The sequence below is a fragment of the Aquarana catesbeiana genome, linkage group LG06, assembly GCF_042186555.1.
Source record: "Aquarana catesbeiana isolate 2022-GZ linkage group LG06, ASM4218655v1, whole genome shotgun sequence".
Classification (NCBI taxonomy): domain Eukaryota; kingdom Metazoa; phylum Chordata; class Amphibia; order Anura; family Ranidae; genus Aquarana; species Aquarana catesbeiana.
The window spans coordinates 288,681,675-288,706,208 of record NC_133329.1 but is presented as its reverse complement, the minus strand read 5'-3'; the positions used below and the strand labels follow the sequence as shown (position 1 = coordinate 288,706,208).

General features: G+C 42.7%; 1 protein-coding gene across 2 annotated transcripts in view; it reads right to left on the bottom strand.

The window, feature by feature from the left end:
• VPS8 (VPS8 subunit of CORVET complex) overlaps positions 1 to 24,534 on the bottom strand; it is a 388,855-nt gene that overhangs the window by 27,807 nt on the left and 336,514 nt on the right. For both annotated transcript variants that reach the window (XM_073633432.1, XM_073633433.1), the window contains one exon: positions 15,695 to 15,742. In XM_073633432.1, the coding sequence (XP_073489533.1) occupies positions 15,695 to 15,742 (48 nt within the window). The remainder of the gene's footprint in view (positions 1 to 15,694; positions 15,743 to 24,534) is intronic.

Here is a 24,534-nt window from a genome sequence, read left to right as displayed (position 1 = left end):
ATCTTGCATTGTTGCCCCGTCACACCCCTGAAACCCTGGCTACATATATTACACAGGGATGGTCCATCGTTGTTACTGTCAATATATCAGGGGCAGCACAGTGGGCTACTGGTTAGCACTTTCACCTTGCAGAACTGGAGTTCATGTATGAGCGTATATGTGCAAGTGGGATAAGGAAAAAGTGGAAATTGTATGTGCCTCAAAGGCAGGGATTAATGTAAATGTACAGTATGTAAATCTAATTGTTGATGCCTCTAGACTCCGCTGAGGGCTCCTGATATGTACAACGGGAAGCCGCACTTCTGGCCTCCCACTGCATCAGAATTGGGTCTATTATCTATACCAGCTCTGGTGCTGTGGCCTGCCATTCACAAAGCACAACACAATAATGGTGTTTGTCATTCATAAATACCTAATGAACCATATGCTTGCAGGGCCCTAATCATCAAAATTATATACTGTAAATACCAATCGATAAAAATAAGAAAAAATCCTACAGTGAATATCTCAATTGCACTAAATGAAAATAACAAACTCATAATCTCCAACTCATATGTCCATATAAAAAGTGCAAATAGTGACTAGTGCAAAATACATCCACAATAAACGAGCTTGATGCAAAAAAAAAAAAAAAAAATCCCTGCAGTGTAAATCCTCCAAGTAAAAAAAAAAAGTAAAAATATAGTGTCATCCACCACCTCTTGAAATCGGGAGCAAATCTTCCAGTATATGGCCTCACCATATCACACAGTGAATTCAGCACTAACCAGAACATGAGCTGCAGAGTGCACAGCAAAAAGCAGCCCGATCATTTAGAGCAGTTCTCTGCCATTCTTTCAGCCAAGCCACAGCCCATGACAGCCTAGAACGCCTCTCCTCTTTTGTTCCTTCCAATAGGGTGGCAAGCAGCATAAGCTGTATCAGCAAAACTCACAGAGAGAGCAGGCAAGACAGGGCCTTAATGCAATATTTTAAAAAAAGATACAGATAAAAATTCCAACTTCTTTTCCGTTCACATCTATCTCTCAACTAGGACGTGGCACCTTTCATTATGGACATATCCACAGTTCCACCCTGCTATGCGTTTTTTTAAATTTAAAGATACAGTGGTGTAGTGGATAGCACTTTCGCCTAGCAGTAAGAAAGGTCGCTGGTTCGAATCCCAACCAGGACACTACCTGCCTGGAGTTTGCATGTTCTCCCCGTGCCTGCGTGGGTTTCCTCCAGGTACTCCGGTTTCCTCCCACACTCCAAAGACATGCTGGTAGGTTAATTGGCTCCTGTCTAAATTGTCCCTAGTATGTATGAATGTGAGTTAGGGACCTTAGATTGTAAGCTCCTTGAGGGTAGGGACTGATGTGAATGTACAATGTGTATGTAAAGCGCTGCGTAAATTGACAGCGCTATATAAGTAACTGAAATAAATAAAATAAATAAATAAGATACAGATAAAATCACATAAAAACACCCAAAGCCATTCCAAAATATTATCAGTAACTCACTCCTTTTTTGTTTAATTTTGGAATGGTGCAATTATCCCTGAAGAAGAAATGTAAAGATTTGAAACGTGTTGGATATCTCGTTCTACAGCTCAATGAAGGGTTAATGGTGTTTCTATTGTCTGTTCTGTAAGTGTCTATGTGACTTCTGTAATATTTTTATTATCTGAGATTGACTTTAGAATGTGTGTTCTTGCTAAAATATGTTTAGACTAATGAGATAAGAATGGCGGTAAACAGCTATTGTTTTGGAATACTTGGGAACACTCTGACATGACATTTAGACATATGCCTGTCTCACTGAAAATATGATGAAATATGATGTGCAGAAAAACATGTATTATTAGAGATTGTTATTTTGCTCTTTTGTAATCAAGCTTTGAATGTATTGTAACCCACCCCTTGTCCATTTCTTATAAAACAACGTCCAATGGGCCATATTAAATGCGTATATTTTGATCTCATCTTGTGTGCGAGTCAATCTGTACTGCCAGGATCCTGGCGGAGAGCCATCGAGCAGTCTGACATGGTCCCTTAGAATCAAGGCTGGTCATACACAGGGCAAATTTATTTCCTGCAACCATGGGTTGCAGGAAAGAAATTTGCTTGATTCCCCCATCAAGACAGGAAGTGTTAATTCGGGAATCCCTCATGCCAGGCCATTGCGTTAAAGTGGGGGGGGGGCGTCCCTGCCTTCACCTGGAGAAGACAGTGATCGCAGGTAAAACAATCAATCAATTTGGTACATTCAGCTTGCCCATACATGGTTTGAATCTCAGCTGGTTCAGCAGATTCGAATAGTGTATGGCCTGCCTAATTGTCAATCAGATGGGAGTACCATTGGTGTAACACATTAAGGCGGTGGAAACTTATAATGATATCATACATTGTTTTTAATATTTCATATGACTTTGTAATAAAGTGTTATTTTTTTTACCTAAATTTGATTGCCTTTTAAGTCCCCTTAGAGGATTTCTATAAGAATTGGATGCTTTGCAGGGATGGTGGCAACCTTACACCATTAACTGGATAACATAATTTATGGATACAGGACATACTTAGGGGCCTCTAGTGCCAACATTCTGCCATGTTTTTGTAGACACACACGCCCGTCCTATTAACCGCTTGCTGCCCGCCCACCGTCAAAGCACGGCGATCGTGGCCGTGCTGTATTCCTAGGACACGGTGCGACCCTGTTCTCTGTAAAGAGCCAATGACAGGGCTTTTTAACCATGTGATCGAATGTGTCCAATCAGAGCCAGTCACTAAAGGTGGGCTCAGGCATGTTCGCAGCTCCCCATGCCCGAGCCCGCCAGGAAGCTTACACTGTACAACACTAATCACAGGCAGTGAGACATTTCCTGATCTGTGCAGCTGCGGATCAGGAAATGTCTCACTGCCTGTGATTAGGGCTGTGTAGTGTAGGCTTCTCGGGCACGTGGAGCTGCGAACACGCCTGAGCCCATCCTTGCCGGTCACATGTAAATGCAGTTAATCAGCTCTCCTCGCCTAACACTGATAGAGTGTGTGGCGAGGAGTGCTGATCAGCGGTATCTCCTCACAGGGAAGACCAGGGCAGATAATCAGGGCACTGATCATCAGTACCCTGATTACAGGAAAGCCACAGCAGTGCCCATTAGTGCCACCAATAAGTGCCCAGTGACACCAATCAGTGGCCATTAGTGATGCCAGTCAGTGCAGCCTTACAGTGCCCATCAGTGCTTCCTATCCGTGCCGCCTATCAGTGCCCATCCGTGCGGCATATTAGTGCCTCCCCAACAATGCCACCTAATCAGTGTACATCAGTGCAGCCTCATCAGCGCACATCAGTGAAGGAGAAAAATTACTTATTTACAAAATTTACTGACAGAAGCTAAGAAAACCTTTTTTTTTTTCTTTAAAATTTTCGGTCTTTTTTCTGTAAAAAATAAAAAAACCAGCAGTGATTAAATACCACCAAAAGAAAGCTCTATCTGTGTGAAGAAAATGATTAAACATTCATTTGGGTACAGTGTTGCATGACCGCGCAATTGTCATTCAAAGTGCGACAGCGATGAAAGCTGAAAAATGGCCTTGGCAGGAAGGGGGTGAAAGCGCCCCGTATTTAAGTTGTTAGGGAAGAGGCTAAGACACTCCACCACCTCTTGTAGACCATATACTTCTCCTATTCAAGGGGGAGGTTGAGAGAACATTCTTGGCGGTCTAAAAAGCTAGAAAAACTAAATACAAAACAAAATTAGTAACTATACTAGCAAATTATAACCAGTAGGTATTACTCTGATGGCAACACTCATTAAATATTATTTAAAAAAATAACTGCATCCTACTTAGCCCTAACAGTATGTTTAGCAAAACAGAGCGATTAAAATTATATCGATTTATACTCAAATAAAAGGTATAAAAGGGAAGTATAAAAAAATACTGTATACAAAACATGAATGGGGTCTTGGAATGAAATTACAAAAAGAGTGTATAAAAAATGCATCAAAAACCTATATAAAAAAATTAAAAATGTATACTGTATTTTTAAAAAAAGTTATCTACTGCTATAATATAATGTACACTTACATAAAAATACATAAAAACACAAGTTACAATGCAGTGGCTTGCAGAGAGCTCCTGAAGTAAATAAAAAAAAGAAGAGTGGCAAAATAAGAATTTATAGATGTAAAACAAAAAAAGGCTGTACCTAGAGTTGGGCTTTAAATCACTGTGAAAAACAACTGAACTTGTAAAATCATACCTCCCAACTTTTTGAAATGGGAATGAGGGAAACCTACTAGCAAAAGTATGCAGGCATAGGACACACCCCCCGCCACACCCCATTAAAGGAGAATTGTACAAAAAAAAAAAAACAAGATTTTTTAAACCCACAAATGCTTTTTTTTACCACTACTCTTCCTTTATATTGCCTTTTGGAATTTACAAATGCAGCAATTTAGAAATCAGATGAAAGGTTTAGCACTGGAAAACACATTTTGATAGATAAAAAGTGCATTTTATATACAACTATATAGATCATATCAAAATGAGGGACAAATGAGGAGGAATGAGGGACAGAAGGACATTGCTCCAAATCAGGGACAGTCCCTCCAAATCAGGGACAGTCCCTTGAAATCAGGGACACTAGGGAGCTATGGTAAAATGCCAAAACAAATGATACACTTTATTACACAGTAAATGTGTTACTGTAAATTATTATGCTATCTCTTTTTTTGCAGACTATTTTCCTTGAATGCCTGGCATGGACCAACTCAATCCAATGACCTATGGTTTTAGGTTCATCCTGTACTCCCACCATCCTGCATTGTGGAAGTCTTGGTTATACTTTCCATGTGCAGATACTAAATACCTGTAAAGCATGCAGTGCCAAATTGTATTTCCAACTCTGCATCTATTGCAGACCCTAAAGACATCCTTAGAGAAGTCTGATTCATTCTGCATTTAACACCCTGTCACCTAGCAGAGACCCAAACAAATATAAATACAAGTTGCTGTACAACGTAAGTGCTAGAAACGCTACATCAGTACATATATTCAGTAGATCCAGTATGTAAATGTGGTGCCAAGCTGACGAGCCAATAAACCACCCTATATACACAAAGGCTGTGGCATTTGTGTGTACTCAGAGAACATTTCCATCCACATATATCCTTTAAATATTTTCTCTTTAATAAAATATTTATGAACTGCAAATTTTGTTTGGAGAAATTAATAAAAAATGAGATGTGTATCAGTCTGGGAGCTTGGAACATCTGCCAGTTTCCTTCCTCTTTTCCCTTCAAGGGTTTCTGCAGTGAGGGCAATTTCGGATGAGACAAAGCAGTAAACAAGGATGAATAAAGGCCATTTCAGCAGCTCTGTAATTATCCTGTCTCAGGTGAGATTCTCTACGCTTTCCTCAAGCAGAACAGATCAGTGAGGCAGAAGCATTCATTGTGCACAGGCTGGAACACACTTCCATAGCTGACCTCCCATATACAGTATTCTTGTGTATACGTGTAGAATGTGACTATCGCTCAATGTATCAAACTGTACACCTCTAATAATCGAAACCAGGACCATTTGCTTGAAACTATTTACAAAACGTATTACGGCCTGGTTCACACCCATGCGTTTTATTTGCTGCTTTTTGCAGAAACCCTCTACAGTTTATTTAACATGGTTTCCTATGGGACACATTTACATCTATGCTTTTTTTTTTAGCCACTGCGTTTTTGGAAAGGGTCAGGGACTTTTTTTAAATGCAAAACGGTGCTTTGTTTGCTTTTTTTGGCTCAATATACTTCAATGGAGAGGCTACAAAAAAAGCGTTTTTTGCTTTGATTTTATCACAATTTTGCCACATTTTTCAATCTGCCCAACAACAAAAAAGTATAAAGAAAAATGCAAACGCAAATTGCGGTAAAAATCGCGTGTGCAAATGCAAAACGCACAGCAAAAAGCAAACTGCATAGGTGTGAACCGAGCCTAAAGGATTGGAGCACCCTCCGTTTTATTGGCATTAATAATGAGTCTATAATTTAATTCCTCAGATAATATTTTAGGGGCCACTCATACCTGTGTTCTCTGGTGTGTTGCGTTCACGTGTGACAGTGTATGTTCACATGCATTGCGTTAAAGGCATTATGAACCTTACTACCTGCACCGTGTGTTTTTCGCTGACATAAGATGCGCATTGATCATGTAGTTTCATTTTTTTTTTTTTATGAAAGCTAGAAGGCAAAATTACACAAAAGTCACAATTCTGCATAGAAAACAATCAGCTTTTAACCTTAGCTTGTTAAATTAAGCTTTGGCAATAAAACTTGGAAGCTGATTGGTTTCTGTGCAGAGTTGTGACTAATTTTGTCCTCTGTAGCTTTAGTAAATAAACCCCATTGTGTCATTTGCTGCCTTGTTTGCACAGCCTACAGTAGAGTAAATCTTCTCATTTCTGTACCTTTGCGTTCAAAAATGAGGCCAATGCATGACTTCTGTCTGTAGTCTGAGAACTAACATTTCTTGTGATATGATAATTAGATCTGACAGACACAAACAGGCAGAGCAAGGAAGGTAAGAGATGTGTTTCATCACATTAGCACTCCCACACTTCTGATGCAACACAGAGAAATTGGCAAGACATTGTTTGGACACCATATAACCCAGAAAACGAAGTTGCCTGTCCTTAGGGACAAGCTAGGTGGATTAATGCATGGAATTAGGGGAATAGATCAACCATGATGATACAAACTGCAGCCACAATATGTGAGCACATCACTACAATGTAAGGCAAACAAATTATCACATGGAATATAACTACACTAATATCTAGGTAAATCAATGAAAACCTTTGAAAGTGTACAATGCCTTTAGGCCAGTTTATTCATTCTGAATGGGCTGCTAATGCACTTATGGACAGGAGAATGAACCTGCATCTTTGTGGTACACTGCAACTCTGCAACTCAACTGATCACCTCCCCAGAGTAGTACAGTGTTATTATGGTGACACTGTACTACTTTTGTGACAGTATATAAAAAAATGAAATAAAAGAAAAATTCTAAAAGATAAAACAAAAAAACAAAATTACCGCCACACCCATTACAGTGTTTCTGGTCACCGCCACAGCAGTCCCAGTGTCCCAGATTATCACATCAGTTACGATGCCCCTGGTCACCGCCACACCAGTCCCAGTGTCCCAGATTACCACCACATCAGTTACGATGTCCCTGGTCACCGCCACACCAGTCCCAGTGTCCCCGACTACTGCCACACCAGTTACGGTGTCCCTGATCCCTGCCACACCAGTTACAATGTCCCCGATCACTGCCTGCACCAGGTACTGTGTCCCTGATCACCGCCACAGCAGTTTCCCTGATCACCACCACCGCAATCATTGCATCACCATAAGGACTTGTTCACATGTGCAATGCTCTCTGACGAGCTATCCATATTCAGATTGCTCTTCAGAAAACATTTGACAGACAGTGAGGAGGCACTGTATCGTCTCTCCACCACCTTCTTTAACCCCTTGGACCCTGCACAAGCAACCCTATTCATATGCATGAAAAAGCGGGTGGCGGTTGAGGGGTGGTAAAATCATTGGATTTTGGGCCCCTCTGTGTGGCTAGGCTGTAAAAAAAAAAAAAAGTATCTCATAGTGTATCTCCATATGCAGGAGGAGTTTTGGGGCAGAATGTGTTTTGGGGTGCAACTCCTGAATGCCTATGATGTTTGTTAGAAATATCTTATTAATTAATAGCTTTGTGTAAAATAAAAAAAAAAAAAAAAAGAGAATACATTTTCTTTTTTTTTGTCCTGCATTTTCCAAAAAACATGTGCCAAAAATGACATTTTGAAGAGACTCATTATACCTCTGGGGCGTTTGCTTTCGAAAATGGGGTAATTTTGTGGGTCTTTCCACTGTCCTAGTGCTCCAGGGCCTCAAAAAATGTGATAGGTAGTCTGGCAAATTAGATTTGCAATTTATGTTCCTTCAAAGCCCACAGGTGTTCCATGTATTTTGGGCCCCTCTATGCATTTAGGCTGTGAAAAGGTCTCGCACATGTGGTATCCACCATACACATAGCAAAAATTGTAAAAAAAAAAAAAAAAAAAAAGTATTTCTTTTCTTCATTTTCCAAAAAAGCGTGCTAAAAAATTACAAGTTCAAAAACTCACCATGTCTCTCTTACTAAATACCTTCATAGTGAAGAGCCTCTCATTATATCCTTACATGGCATCCTAATGGTACTGAAACACCGTGAGCTTGGAGGATTATGATCGATGATGGTTAAATAGCTGATCAGAGCGGTGAAGGAGATTACAGGCTGTTTTGATTCTTACCTCTGGTAAGCATACACACATAAGGGGCTTGGCACGCGTTTTTTTGGTGAAGGTCTACCATCCTGCGGAAAAGCATCATTTTCCATGTGAACTAGAAGCTGTGTTTTTACCACTGTTGTCACCTGCATGCATGGGACTTACCATAGAAGGATCACCCTTCAATACAGTGTTTTGCTATACAATTTACTTTTAATATTTGGAATATTTCATATGGTTATAGAAACTTTTTTGGATTTTAACCATTACTGAACTGTGTTAAGGATTGCTGCTTCCTTGTTTTGAAGCAGCTTTTAAGCATTTTTTATTTCTCATTTTTAAATTATTTAATTTTAGTTCTTTACTAACATTAGAATCTCATTATTGGGGTACACCTTGCTATTAAGGAATTGTATGGTAAATTATGACCGAAAGGTAATGGCTGGTCATAGCACTTTATGATATATCATATTTATGAATGAATATTCGTATCAAGCGCTGTTAATATTTTCTTCTCCTAAGAAAGTATATTCACTATTACACTGTTTCCATTTATAACAGCAGCTAGAAGTGCACTTAAAAAACTTCTTTCCATTTTGAGCGCTAGGGTCAGAGTTTCTTTTTGGCTCTAACATTCTTTTAATGTCTCTAGACCTAAAACCTATTGAACATCTTTGGGACATCCTCAAACAGAAGGTGGAGGAGTGCAAGGTCTTTAACATCTACCAGCTCCATGATGTCATCATGGAGGAGTGGAAGAGGACTCCAGTGGCATCCTGAGAACCTCTGGTGAACTCCATGCCCGAGAGAGTTAAGGCAGTGCTGGAAATTAATGGTGGCAACACAAAATATTGACACTTTGGGCCCAATTTGGACATTTTCACTTGGGGTGTACTCACTTTTGTTGCCAGTGGTTTAGACATTAATGGCTGTGTGTTGAGTTATTTTGAGAGGACAGCAAATTTACACTGTTATACAAGCCGTACACTCACTACTTTACATTGTAGCAAAGTGTCATTTCTTCAGTGTTGTCACATGAAAAGATATAATAAAATATTTACAAACATGTGAGGGGTGTACTCACTTTTGTGAGATACTGTACATTGTTATAGAAAATGAAATAGTTCAACTCACCATAATGCAGAATCAGTGGGAGCCCTGAGCATGTCACTTGCACGTCGCCTGTCACCAGATGCAGATTGTCACATCACCTGTCACACGTTGTGGATTGTCCACTTATCACACGATGAAGATTGTCACTCGCCACGTCACCTGCCACAAGCTGCGGATTGTCACTTGCCACAAGTTGCTGCTGCCTGCACAGTGAGTGAGGGCGGAACTGCCGGGTTGCAGGGCAGGCGCCGGGCGGTGAGAGATGAGGTTATCTCTCTGCTCGGCCATCCGCTGATTGGCCAGTCCACCCACAGAGCCTCCAAGCTGGCAGCTTCCCGTCCGCTCTCTCACCTGCCCCCTGAGCCGCCCAGCTGCATCCACTCGCACACTTGGTATGACTGTGCGAGCGGCGAGCAGATGGGCAGCTAAGCGGCTCACCCACAGCGCCGCAGTCACTTGCACGCTGACTTACCGGGCCCCACTTGGCTGCGGGCCCCATAGCGCCCGCGTGGATCGCTATGGCGGTAGTTCCGTCTAAGTAACAAAAGTTTAAACATGGCCTTGGCTGGAAGGGGTGAAAAGTGTCTGGTATTGAGGTAATTAAAATGTCTCTAGTAATGTTTCAGGACCAAAATGAACTGAGGTAAGTGTGTATCGTCTATTCGCTTTACAGTCCAGGTATATCAAGTTGCTACTCGTTATTCAGGTGTGTATAGCAAACCTGTCATGGAAGAATATTGGAGCTACCATTGCTGACCTTATTGTGAAAGTACTATTTGTCTGGCTGTTACACTGACCCTCTGGCTTTAATGATTTCATCAGGTTGATCTGCATATTGGTTCCAAGTCTGAAGTACTGGAGCAAGAGGATCATATGACAACAAAGTAACAAGCATTTTCAGTTCAAGGGGTCAGAAAAGACATTCTCTGTATTTCCCATGACAAATAAACGTTTTAATAAGCCTCAGAAATGTTCACAGAACAAAGGTAATTAGAGTGATACGATCCAATATGCTTTCTGCCTGTGATTAGTACACAGGAGTAAACATAAGGAATCCTATCTATTACACGGATTTCTTAAAGCGGGGTTCCACCCAAATTTTGAACATTATCTCTATGCATTCTCTTCCTTGCCTAGATGCTGACATGCTGTGTAAAAAAATTAAAATCGCCGTAATTACCTTTTTTTTTTCTAATCTTCTTAGCACTTCCTGGTTTTCCTCCCATGGGAGTAGGCGTGTTTCTAGCCTCTCCCAGACCTCCCACAGTCCCCTGGGAGCTAGTCTCAGGCTTCCCAGCATGCATTGTGCAACAGCATCATCACAACATCTCGGTGAATGCTGGGAGCACAAATACAATGCTTGTGGGCTTCAAATGCCCACAATGAAGATGGAAACCGCCTTGTGAATTTTATAAGTTATTCTTTACAACGAAATCGGACACAGGCGGACTTATTACACAGAACATGTGAGTAGATAATCATGAGAAGAAAAGTTTGTGAATGAACTCCAAAAAAAAAAAACGATAGATAGGTGGACCCCCGCTTTAAAGGGTTTGTAAAGTCAGAAGGTTTTTTTATCTTAATGCATGTTATGCATTAAGATAAAAAGCCTTTTGTGTGTAGCAGCCCGCTCGGCCCCCCTATTGCTTTCCTAAGCCCCATCTCTGTCCAGCGATGTCCATGAATGTCTCACCCGTCCGAGACTCTCCTTCCTGATTGACTGAGACACAGCAGCGGCGCCATTGGTTCCTGCTGATGTCAAAGTCAGCAAGCCAATCAGGAGAGAGAGAGGGGCAGGCCATGGCTTCATGTCTGAATGGACACAGGGAGCTATTACTCTGCTTGGTGCCCCCATAGCAAGGTGCTTGCTGTGGGGGCGTTGGACAGGAGGGAGGGGCCAGAAGCACAGAAGAGGGACCCAAGAAGCGGAGGATCTGGGCTGCTCTGTGCAAATCCACTGCACTGAGGAGGTAAGTATAATATGTTTGTTACTTTTTATCTAAAAAAAAAACCTAGATTTTACAATCAATTTAAATGTGAGACATATGCCAATGATTATACACATTTATACAAAAGGTATATAAAATTGGGAAGAACTCACAAAAGCCAGCACTTCCTACTGGAGATGGCATACAGTGTGCTCCCTTTTTGTGCCCACCAAGAATGACTTTGAGAAAAAACTTAAAGGTAAGGAAACTATATAATTACAAGAGGAATCATGGGGTAAAAAAACTCTATGGCACAGAAAGGAACTGAAAAGGTTTCGAAATTCACCAAACATTCATTGCCAGCAAATCAATCACAGCATTTAAAGTGGTTGTAAACCCTTTACAACCTTTGGTAATCACACCTCACCTCGACTACTGCAACTCCCGCCTCACCAGATTACCTTTACATAGGCTATCCCCCCTTCAGTCCATCACGAATGCTGCTGCCAGACTCATCCACCTTACCAACCATTCAGTGTCTGCTACTCCTCTCTGTTAATCTCTCCATTGGCTTCCCCTCACCCAACAAATTAAATTCAAAATACCAACAACAACTTATAAAGCCATCCAAAACTCGGCCCCCAGCTTCATCACTAACCTAGTCTCAAAATACCAACCAAATTGTTCTCTTCATTCCTCCCAAGACCTGCTCTCTAGCTCCCTTGTCATCTCCTCCCATGTTCACCTCCAGGACTTCTCCCGAACTGCTCTCATTCTATGAAACTCCCTACCCCAAACTGTCCGACTATCTCCTTCTCTGTCCACTTTTAGACAATCTCTGAAAACCCTTCTCTTCAGAGAAGCCTATTCTGCCTCCACCTAACTACTGTACATTTATTTTATCCATCAAATTATCCCCTGCAGTTATTCCCTTTTGTACCATTTGACACACCCTCCTAGATTGTAAACTGTAGCAAGCAGAGCCCTCTGATTCCTTCTGCATTAATTTGTATTGCAACTTTACTGTATGCCTTCACATTGTAAAGCGCTACACAAACTGTTGGCGCTATATAAATCCTGTATATTAATAATAATGCGCCCTGCCACACTGCAAAAATGGTTCAAAAATGGTTTTAGAAACACAACGAGTGTGAGGTGCTGACTTGGCCTCCAAATTCTCCAGAATTCAATCCAATCGAGCATCTGTGGCATGTTCTGGGAAAATAAGTACGATCCATGAAGGCCCTACCTTGCAACTTAAAGGACCTGCTGCTGACAGCTTGGTGACAGACAGTACAGCATACCTTCAGAGGTCTAGTGGCATCCATGCCTCAGAGTCAGGAGTTTTTTTTTGCCGCAAAAAGAACTGTTTTGGTGGCAAAAGGGGGACCTACTCAATATTAGGAGGGTAGTCACAAAGTTATGGCTGATTGGTGTATATTCAACACTGTAAATAGCTATGGCTCAACAATCTATTATAAGAAATAAACTAAGTTATGATCAAAATGCTCATCAAAATCTGATGTATAGAATGCCAAAACCCCATTTAAATGATTTTGAATGTTCAGTACGGTTTAATCTGCATGGAAATGTTCTCTTGAATGTAATTTAATATTTACCATAGATGAATATTCAAAACACAACATAAATGAATTATAATCATGACTTTCACTTGTCATGTTGGGTCTTGCGGCGCTCTATATCTAGCCTAGGCTAGCCTGAATCTTGCAGAGTGTTAAGATATACATGCCTGGCAGGAAATTGTACTGGAGATGATACAATTTCTAGTTCTATGGGAGATGATAATAAAGTGCCTTCTTTAATAGTGCATATGTATGATTGTCAGCCTTTGCACAGTTAGGAAGATTTATCAACTTTGCCACACAGCAAGACAGTGCCACACTTTTTTCATCAGATATGCTATCTGTTCACAGCTCGAGCATACATTATCCCACTCTTCTGCTGAAAAGTAGCATTATGCCAATATAAAATATCCCCGGACCAAAAAGGTGTGCTTCAAGCAGAAAGTCTTGCACAGGTACTATGCTATAATTGTTTGCATTCGATCCTCAGTTTCTGCAATCTTATTCCAGGACTGCAGAAGGCGACGGTCACAAACATACAAAAAAACATGGTCACACCCTTTGCTACAAATTTGGCTAGATGTGTGCAAGAGGGGGCCCTGATTTTGAAGGTATGCTGCTTGATAAATTCTAACCATTTCCCAACACAAGAACAATCCATGTGCCCACCAGAAGGAACACACACAGTTCATTGCACAGTATTTAAACTGTTGAGATCGTTACCCCAAAGCAAAATAAAGTGAGCTGGCTCAAAGGGCTGAATATGGAAAATCGATAGACCAACAACTGCATAAAGTGAAATCAATATACTCCATAACATAAAACTAGGATATCCAGAATTGAAAAACCTAATGTACAGTACTTTGTGTCCGGATTTGTATCTGATGGACGTATAGGTGGCATCAGGGGTTTTAAAGACATCTCATGTCTTCATAAAGTCTGCCACCCAGTAAAGTAAAATAATAATATATTTTTTGAAATCCACTCTTTTTCATCTTATTTCTTACCTGTCTCTACAGTGTGCTCGCTGTCATAGCCTTCTCTCCTTACAACTCTTCCAAACATTTGGTCCACTGTGATATCCTCTGCATTCCTCTCCTGCACATACTGTTCCATCTTCATATACTCTCCACACCTTTCCTGCTTACATTGGCTGCTGTCATTCCCTCCACACTCCTCTCCTGCACATACTGCCTGCTATTATGCCCCCTGATGGCAACACTAACTGTCATACCCTCCTGACTCCTAACCCATACCTTCCCACCAAAACAGTCCCTGTGCTTACTCCCATACATGCCGCACTCCGTTTCCCACACATATCCTAACTCCGATACATACTGCCTGTTATCATACTCTCCGCACTCCTTTCCTGCTCATGCTGCTGATGTCACACCCTCCGCTCTGCCCCTTCATAAAATGCCCACTGCCAAAGTTTAGGGGCTCTTCTCCTGCACATAGTGCCTGCTGTCATAGCCTGCTCTTTTCTTTTCTGCACGTAGTGCCTGCTGTCATAGCCTGCTCTTTTCTTTTCTGCACATACTGCCTGCTGTCATAGCCTGCTCTTTTCTTTTCTGCACATACTGCCTGCTGTCATAGCCTGCTCTTTTCTGCACATACTGCCTGCTGTCATAGCCTGCTCTTTTTTGCACATAGTGCCTGCTGTCATAGCCTGCTCTTTTCTGCACATACTGCCTGCTGTCATAGCCTGCTCTTTTTTGCACATAGTGCCTGCTGTCATAGCCTGCTCTTTTTTACAACTAAGTGCCTGCTGTCATAGCCTGCTCTTTTCTTTTCTGCACGTAGTGCCTGCTGTCATAGCCTGCTCTTTTCTTTTCTGCACATACTGCCTGCTGTCATAGCCTGCTATTTTCTTTTCTGCACGTAGTGCCTGCTGTCATAGCCTGCTCTTTTCTTTTCTGCACATACTGCCTGCTGTCATAGCCTGCTATTTTCTGCACATAGTGCCTGCTGTCATAGCCTGCTCTTTTCTTTTTTGCACAGACTGCTTGCAGTCACATGCTCACCCACTCCATTCCTGTATATATTGCTCACAGATCATACTCACCATGCTGCTCTCTGTACATACTGCTAAATTCTCTCACCTCCTATTTTACTTATACAGCTATCCACATACCCTTCAAACTTCTCACCTGCATATACTGACAACTGTCATAGCCTTTGCCATACACACAGAAAACTTTCTTTTTCCCAATACAATATTTTACACACTGTTTAAACTTCTTATTGACACTTCTGAATATAGAACGATGGGAAAAAAAATGCTTTTCCGTTCTGGAATGGGCACACTTTTGCTGGATTTATATAAAACATACACACATCTCAGGTACTTCTAAGGTTATTTATACTGAATGCTTACATCTCATGTAGATATGGGGGCGAGCTTGTAATGAAAACTGCTATTTATATCTATCTAAATAATACAAAGTGTGCACATTACACCCAGCATTACTCCAGGTATGCATCAAAGGGTCTTTTTCAAAGATTTACCAAATATAGAAACATAAAACAGCAGCATAGTGTGCAGTGCTTGACATGTTTGACGTTTTCAACATCTGAATAAGGCAAACTTTCAGGCACATATCAAGCATTGCATTCTTCTTACAAAGCCCCATCTCTCTTGCATTAACTCCACCCTCACCTTCCTTCCAATGGGTTGCAGCACTATTATTTATAAGGGTAGTATGCTTATTTTTCAAACATACCTTACACATACATATGTCTAAAATAGTATACATAATTAAAGCTCACCTTTCTTGCAGATTCCTCTTTGGATGGATGCGCTGAAGCAGATCTCACCTGCATTAACATAAATATTCATTAATTAGCAACTTAAGGGAAAGTACACAGAATGAGTCAAACACTGCAATACAGCTACCACATATGTGCAGTGAAAATATTTCCAAAAATTTGCTTATGTTATTTATATATTTTTTTTTAAAAGCACCTCACATCAAATGTTCACCCATCCAATGGATACATTCTCTGAAAGCACTATGCATGATTTTCTTATAATGCCATGCTCATATTTATCTAAAAAACTGGTTGAACTTTACAGAAAGCATTGCAGGACCTCTGAAGTAAATAGATTCTGGTCAAGTATTTCAGCCAAGCCTTTTGGTTGTGCATTAAGCAGACACCCCTTGTGTTTGCCTTATCTGGGTGGTCATCATAGTGATTATCCAGGGAAATTCTTTCCAGTGGATTAATTTCCAATTCAAGCCAACCCACATCCTCACTCATAAAACGGGTTAGGTGTTCATCCTTGCAAATCAGTTCATTTTGTTAGCATTAATTTGTATTGATGTATATTTGTTATTATTTGCTTATTACGTGTACATACAGATACAGTTCAAAGACTTTAAATGCTTCAAACATGACATCAGAAAGCAGCTCTCTCTTCTTTTCTTATTGTAAACATGATCCCCATATTACTCTTTACAATATGCATCTTTAAATCAGCCCCGCTGCACCCTCACCCAACTTACATCTATACAGAGAGACTGAACAGTTTGTCCAAGATCTTCTACATTGTTAGCACCAGGGCTTTTTTTTTTTCAGCCGAAACTGGGTGGAACCAGCTTTAGTCCACTTCTAAACACAGAAGCCTGGCTTCTGTGTTTAGAAGTGACGGTGTACTTCTCCCAGCAGTTTGCACTGATCCCTCCCTATTCTACAAGGGGGATGCAAGAGCCCACAGGACAGGAACAAGGGAGATGCAGGAGCCCACAGGACGGTGATGGGAGAGAGGGGGGTGTCACATTGTAGGGGGCACCCTCTAAATCAGGGGCTCAAAGTACCAGCCCGCGGACCAGTTAAAAATGGGCCGCCGGCAGGGCGATCCAGGACATCTTTTTGCACTGCACCCAGGCACCGCAGAGGGGGAGGCGCCGAAGAGCTTTACCTCTCCGTCTCCTCTGTCCTCTCCGCTGCACGCTGCTGCATCCCAGAGAGAGAACAGAGCGGAGGAAGGATCCGCTCATCAATCCGCCCATCACTCTGCCCGCCTAGGCATTGACAGTCAACCAGAGCCTCGATCCAGGGTCCTGCTGCCACCACACTAGGCCTGTGTGGAAGCCAGGAGGAGAGGACTCGGGAGACAGATGATTCTGACTGCCAGGAGAGGTGAGTCAGCCATCACACTGAGGCAAAGTCCTAAGTGGGGTGACTGGGGTAGAAATTTGTGAAGTATGGGGGGTATTTTATGGAATGTGGGGGTAAATGTACAGTGTAGGGGTAATTGTGTAGTGTGGGGGTAATTGTGCAGTGTGGGGGTAATTGTACGGTGTGGGGGATATTGTGTAATGTGGGGGTAATTATGGAGTGTGGGGGTAATTATGGAGTGTGGGGGTAATTGTGCAGTGTGGGGGGTAATTATGGAGTATGGGGGGTATTTGTGCAGTGTGGGGGGTAATACTGGGGGTTAATAATGCGTTTGCTGACACCAGTGCTGGGGGTTAATAATGCATTTGCTGACACCAGTGCTGGGTTAATAATGCATTTGTTGACACCAGTGCTGGGGGTTAATAATGCGTTTGTTGACACCAGTGCTGGGGGTTAATAATGCGTTTGTTGACACCAGTGCTGGGGGTTAATAATGCGTTTGTTGACACCAGTGCTGGGGGCTAATAATGCGTTTGTTGACACCAGTGCTGGTTTAAGAATGTGTTTGCTGACACCAGTGCTGGGGGTTAATAATGCGTTTGCTGACACCAGTGCTGGGTTAATAATGCGTTTGCTGACACCAGTGCTGGGGGTTAATAATGCGTTTGCTGACACCAGTGCTGGGTTAATAATGCGTTTGCTGACACCACTGCTGGGGGCTAATAATGCGTTTGTTGACACCAGTGCTGGTTTAAGAATGTGTTTGCTGACACCAGTGCTGGGTTAATAATGCGTTTGCTGACACCAGTGCTGGGGGTTAATAATGCGTTTGCTGACACCAGTGCTGGGTTAATAATGCGTTTGCTGACACCAATGCTGGGGGTTAATAATGCGTTTGCTGACACCAATGCTGGGTTTAATAATGCATTTGCTGACACCAGTGCTGGGTTTAATAATGCGTTTGTTGACACCAGTGCTGGGGGCTAATAATGCGTTTGCTGACACCAGTGCTGGGGGTTAATAATGCGTTTGCTGACACCAGTGCTGGGGGTTAATAATGCGTTTGCTGACACCAGTGCTGGGGGTTAATAATGCGTTTGCTGACACCAATGCTGGGGGTTAATAATGCGTTTGCTGACACCAATGCTGGGGGTTAATAATACGTTTGCTGACACCAGTTCTGGGTTTAATAATGCGTTTGCTGACACCAATACTGGGGGTTAATAATGCGTTTGCTGACACCAGTGCTGAGGGTTAATAATGAGTTTGCTGACACCAGTGCTGGGTTAATAATGCGTTTATTGACACCAGTGCTGGGTTTAATAATGCGTTTGCTGACACCAGTGCTGGGTTAATAATGCATTTGCTGACACCAGTGCTGGGTTAATAATGCATTTGCTGACACCAATGCTGAGGGTTAATAATGCGTTTGCTGACACTAGTGCTGGGGGTTAATAATGTGTTTGTTGACATCAGTGCTGGGTTAATAATGCGTTTGCTGACACCAATGCTGGGGGTTAATAATGCGTTTGCTGACACCAATGCTGGGTTTAATAATGCATTTGCTGACACCAGTGCTGGGTTTAATAATGCGTTTGTTGACACCAGTGCTGGATTTAATAATGCGTTTGTTGACACCAGTGCTGGGGGCTAACAATGCATTTGCTGACACCAGTGCTGGGTTAATAATGCGTTTGCTGACACCAGTGCTGGGTTAACAATGCATTTGCTGACACCAGTGCTGGGTTTAATAATGCGTTTGTTGACACCAGTGCTGGGGGTTAATAATGCGTTTGCTGACACCAATGCTGGGGGTTAATAATACGTTTGCTGACACCAGTTCTGGGTTTAATAATGCATTTGCTGACACCAGTGCTGGGTTTAATAATGCGTTTGTTGACACCAGTGCTGGGGGTTAATAATGCGTTTGCTGACACCAATGCTGGGGGTTAATAATACGTTTGCTGACACCAGTTCTGGGTTTAATAATGCATTTGCTGACACCAATACTGGGGGTTAATAATGTGTTTGCTGACACCAATACTGGGGGTTAATAATGCGTTTGCTGACACCAGTGCTGGGGGTTAATAATGCGTTTGCTGACACCAGTGCTGGGTTAATAATGCGTTTGCTGACACCAGTGCTGGGTTAATAATGCGTTTGCTGACACCAATGCTGGGGGTTAATAATACGTTTGCTGACACCAGTTCTGGGTTTAATAATGCATTTGCTGACACCAGTGCTGGGTTAATAATGAGTTAGCTGACACCAGTGCTGGAGGTTAATAATGTGTTTGTTTGGGGCGTGGCCTGACCTGGAACGAAGATGGCTGCTTAGCTTGGAAGCTCCTGCCACCTCACGATCTAAACTCACTTTGCTGGAGGTCATATCGAACCAAATCTGCCTGAACTCATGGGGACTGCTTCGAGGAACACATCGGCTACCCGATCCCGTTCGCCTAGGGAACAATCTGAGACCACGGGACAGAACATACCAGAAATGTTCCGCTCCGGCAGGGGAAATATGGCGTCTTCCCGCACAGGGAATTCACTTACAGCGTCTCTCTCACAAAGGAGTTCACCTCAGCCCATCATCCCCCCTACCACTCCAACAGCAGGGAATGACCCAGAAACACACTCTTTACCTCAGCTGAACATCCACGACCTCAGAGCGATAGCAGCAGACATTAAAGACACGCTCTCAGCGGCAATTTCAGAGCTACGCCTTGAAATCCACTCACTCAACGACAGAGTGCAGGCCGCGGAAAACATGGCGGACCGTCAAGAGATACAGATTCGCAAGACCACACACCAGGTTGACAATCATACCCTTCAAATGCGGGACATACAGAGGCATCTCGAAGACCTCGATAACCGAGGCAGACGCCATAATTTGAGAATAAGAGGAATCCCAGAAGCGATTGAAGGCAACCAATTACAGCCCTCAATAACCGCTCTCTTCAATGGCCTGTTGAATAAGCCCCCGCACTCCCCTATCGAATTGGAACGGATCCATCGAGCCCTGAGACCCAGGGGAAGGGACACTGATCCCCCGCGGGACGTGATCTGCTGCCTTGTCAATTTCCAACTAAAGGAGGAGATTCTCAGGCAAGCCAGAGGCAAATCGCAAATCATTCATGAAGAGAAAAATATTCAGATATACCAAGATCTCTCCGGTATAACGCTCCAACACCGCAGAGACCTTAGACCCTTGCTGGACGTCCTCCGCTCTAGAAACATACCTTACAAATGGAAGTTCCCTTTTGTCTCTCAGCCTCCACACAGGGCAGTACAGCGCTACTGAAGGTGCCGGAAGATCTTCACCACTTCTGCGAAGCCCTCAATATCCCGATTGTGGAAGTGCCGAACTGGTACGCTGATTTTCGCCGGTCGGCTATGAGGAGAGATCACCCACCAGGGGAGCCTCTGGAGACGCAAGGCACAAGATACAGAAGGAGACGCTCTCCTTCTACTCCGACACACCGAAATCCCCGCCGCGATTACAGCGCCTCTGACTCCCCAAATGCGAGAAGAGCCCGGAGGGACCGCTGAATCTCCTCTCACCACATCGGTAATATAAGAATGCTGTTTCACCACATTCAGTTATGTTCAAGACGCAACATTTTTATTTTTATGTTTTTCTTCCTTTTACTTAGTCCCTGTTTCTCAGTTGGACTGTTGGGAAGACTTTAATTTGTTTTCTAACCCTGGTCAATCTGACAAGTCTAGGTGACAGGCTTCTTCCCCACAAATGCTCACACTGCAGGGAAGCATCACCCCCCCCCCCCCCCCTTGTTCTGCAGCCGCGGACTCGAATTTCACTAAACTACATTCCCCAAAATGCATCACGAGTGACTTCCGGATAAACGAGACGATCACTGCTCACAGGTCCCAGACTTCCTTTTCCTGCCTGCTGATCACGGGGTCTTGCGTTGGGCTATGGTTAAAGCTGCGTCAGACACCACAAGTTTACTCTACCCATCTTTTGAGACAAACGAGGAACGCAGAAGGGAAAACGACACCCTCTCCAGCCGGACCCGTTCTACTACGAACCGCACCCTGGATGATCCCCACTCAACCTATATAGTCACCAGTGAGCGTTACTCCATACCGACGTGCATCCACCACGGACCTTCGTCCTCAACAATAGGAATTGCTCCGAATGCAAGTACGTCCTTCTACTCAGCGAGAACTGCAACACTTGAATATGCATAGGGGATCAGACTCATTTATTAGGTATGATAACGTCCAAACACCCAGTTAACATAACCATAATGGTACATAGATCACCACATCTAACAACACCCACTCTCCTCTACCCAATATTCCCTGCACCCAAGACTGACCGTTTCCAATACAAGCATATGATTTTCAATAGCGATCGTTCTTTCACACTTCCATTTTCTTAATCCACTTGACTAAAAGATTCCGCCACACTCACTAGTGCCCTTAGTAGCTGGTATAAGGGATGTCTCTCTAACGATTGTTTTGATTCATAATTGTTTAAGATTTATTGTTTATAATAGTTTGAGGTACCGTTTTGTGCCTTTATGGATTAGTTGAAGTAACCTATTTATATTCCTTTCTGTTATGATACACTTCCTATATATCAGGATCTTTTATATATGGCTACAAAGCAACATGGCTTACAAGTGCATGATTATACATTTCCTGTCCCGTTCGCACCGCATCTCCTGGAACACCCATGAGTATCTCTTACACCCTCCATAATACATTTTCTCAAAGGATCGGAGAGTGGCGGGTGTCTCATGATACGAGGTACTTTTAATCCTTTCAACAGTCTCCAGTGACAGATCATTTTCACCCCCCATACAGTGGTGGAATACTGGGCATTTCCACAAGTTTGCGGAGTGTTCAGTATCTCTACTCTGTACCTAACCGATTCTCAAAGATCATTGAGGCAGGTGATATCTATCCTCCTAGCCTCATCGGTTACTTATTAGGGTTCCAACACCCAAACCACAGCTCAATACATTACCCGCGAAACTCCTTTCCCCTTCTTGCCGTCACCCCCTCCTACCCTTAACCCCTCCCTCCACGTCTGTTTCTGACAGAAGCAGCGAATTCTACCGAACTGCGGACATGGCACAATCTAACACACGAATTAACTTATGCTCCATTAACATACGTGGACTCAATACTCCTGAGAAAAGGTCACAACTGCTCTCTTCCTTGCAAAAGTCAAAAACTCATATCGCCCTGATCCAGGAAACACACTTTCGCACGGACGCAATACCTAAACTTCTAGATAAAAACTTCCCGACGGTCTATCACGCGTCTAATAATGAGGCTAAATCGAAAGGAGTTTCCATTCTTATTTCGAAAAATTGTCCATTCAATATCGCAGACGTACAACGAGATCCTCATGGGAGGTACATCTTCCTGAAGGGCACCCTGCACAGTAAACCCTTCACCGTCGCAAATCTTTACGCACCAAATGCTGCTCAAGTTACATTTTTTCGTCAAACGCTCCAACAATTACTAACTTTCCATTCAGGCACCCTAATAGTTGGGGGAGACTTTAATATAGCCCTAAATCCTTCATTGGACACATCTAACGGTAGGTCTGCTCTGACATACAAAGCCCTTCGTGCGATAAAGCTTCAATTCAAAGGATTGTTTCTCCATGACACATGGCGGACTCTACATCCGACGGAAAAGGACTTTACATTTTTCTCCACGCCCCACTCCAAATACTCCAGACTAGACCACTTCTTCCTCTCACAAAATGACATCTCTTTTATCCAAAGCGACCATTGAACCAATGCTCTTGTCAGATCACAACCCCATAACGATGACCATACAGCTTCCCTTTACACAAACAGTGCCCCGCATTTGGCGTCTTGACAATTCTCTATTCACGGACACGGAAATAACACGGTCCATATCACAAAACCTAAACCAATACTTTGCGGAAAACACGCAAGTTGACTCCACTCCAGAAGTAATTTGGGCTGCACATAAATGTGTAATAAGGGGTACCCTCATCTCCTTAGCGGCAAAAAGAAATAAATTAAAGAAAGAAAAAATAGCGCACTTAACTGAACGTATTTACTCCTTAGAACAAAAACATAAAGCCTCTTTGGCTGAAGGGGTTCTGGCAGAACTAACAGAGACCAGAGAAGAACTTTTGGCGGAACTACACAAAAATTTAAAACGAAAATACGCACTATCCCAAAAGTGCTTCTACGAATTTGGAAACAAATCTGGTAAGCTATTAGCTAGAGCCCTACAAGCTAAAAAGGCTGCACATACTATCCATACGATCAAAAACACATCGGGAAAGGCATTCGTAAAGTCAGAAGAGATCTCTAACCAATTCGTACAATATTTTTCTAAACTATATAACTTGCCCACATCCCACTTATCTACCAACACAGACAATCGCATAACAGCTATACAAGACTTCCTTCGGCAATACTCTCCCACGCTCATCACAGCTGAGGAAGCCACCACTCTAGACCTTCCATTGTCACTGACAGAAACTTTAACTGCACTAAAACAATTAAAAACTGGTAAAAGTCCGGGCCCGGACGGTCTAACGGTCAACTATTACAAATCCTTCCCTGACATCCTTATTCCCCATCTAGTGAGTGCCTTTAACAACCTCACGCCATCCAGTATAGCAAACAAAGATATTCTTGAAGCTCACGTCACCCTTATCCCCAAACCAGGTAAAGACGCGACCTCGGTTTCCAACTATCGCCCCATTTCCCTACTGAACGTAGACATCAAACTGTATGCCAAAGCCCTGGCCAATAGACTCTTACCCTTACTCCCCGGGTTGATATCCTTAGACCAAGTAGGTTTTGTCCCTGGTAGGGAAGCTAGGGATAATACAATTAAAGCTTTAAATATTCATCATTGGCTCTCTAAATCCTCGACACGCGGATTCTTTTTATCGTTGGATGCTGAGAAGGCGTTCGACAGGATAGCCTGGGATTTTATGGCTGCTGCCCTACAAGCTGTGGGTATACCTCCACACTTTCTCCAAATGATTATGGCGCTATATTCTAGTCCCACGGCTAGAGTCAGGGTGAATGGCCTCCTGTCGGACGCCTTCTCAATCTCCAACGGTACCAGACAGGGTTGCCCATTATCCCCTTTAATTTTCATCCTGACCATGGAACCCCTATTACGTAAACTCAGAGAAAACCCGGACATCAAAGGCCTAAACATACACCACAAACAATACAAGTTAGCTGCTTACGCAGATGACATTCTGCTCTTCCTCTCTGATCCAATTAATACTATCCCTAATCTACTTAAAGACTTCGCTATCTTTAAATCACTATCCAACTTAAAAATCAACTTCGCTAAGTCTAAAGCCCTGAACATCTCCCTACCTGACACCTTGGTGGCACAATGCAAGCACAATTTCCCCTTTAGCTGGGAAACACACAATATCACATACTTAGGAATTAAAATTCCCAGGAATCTGACTGACCTTTACACAATGAACTTTCA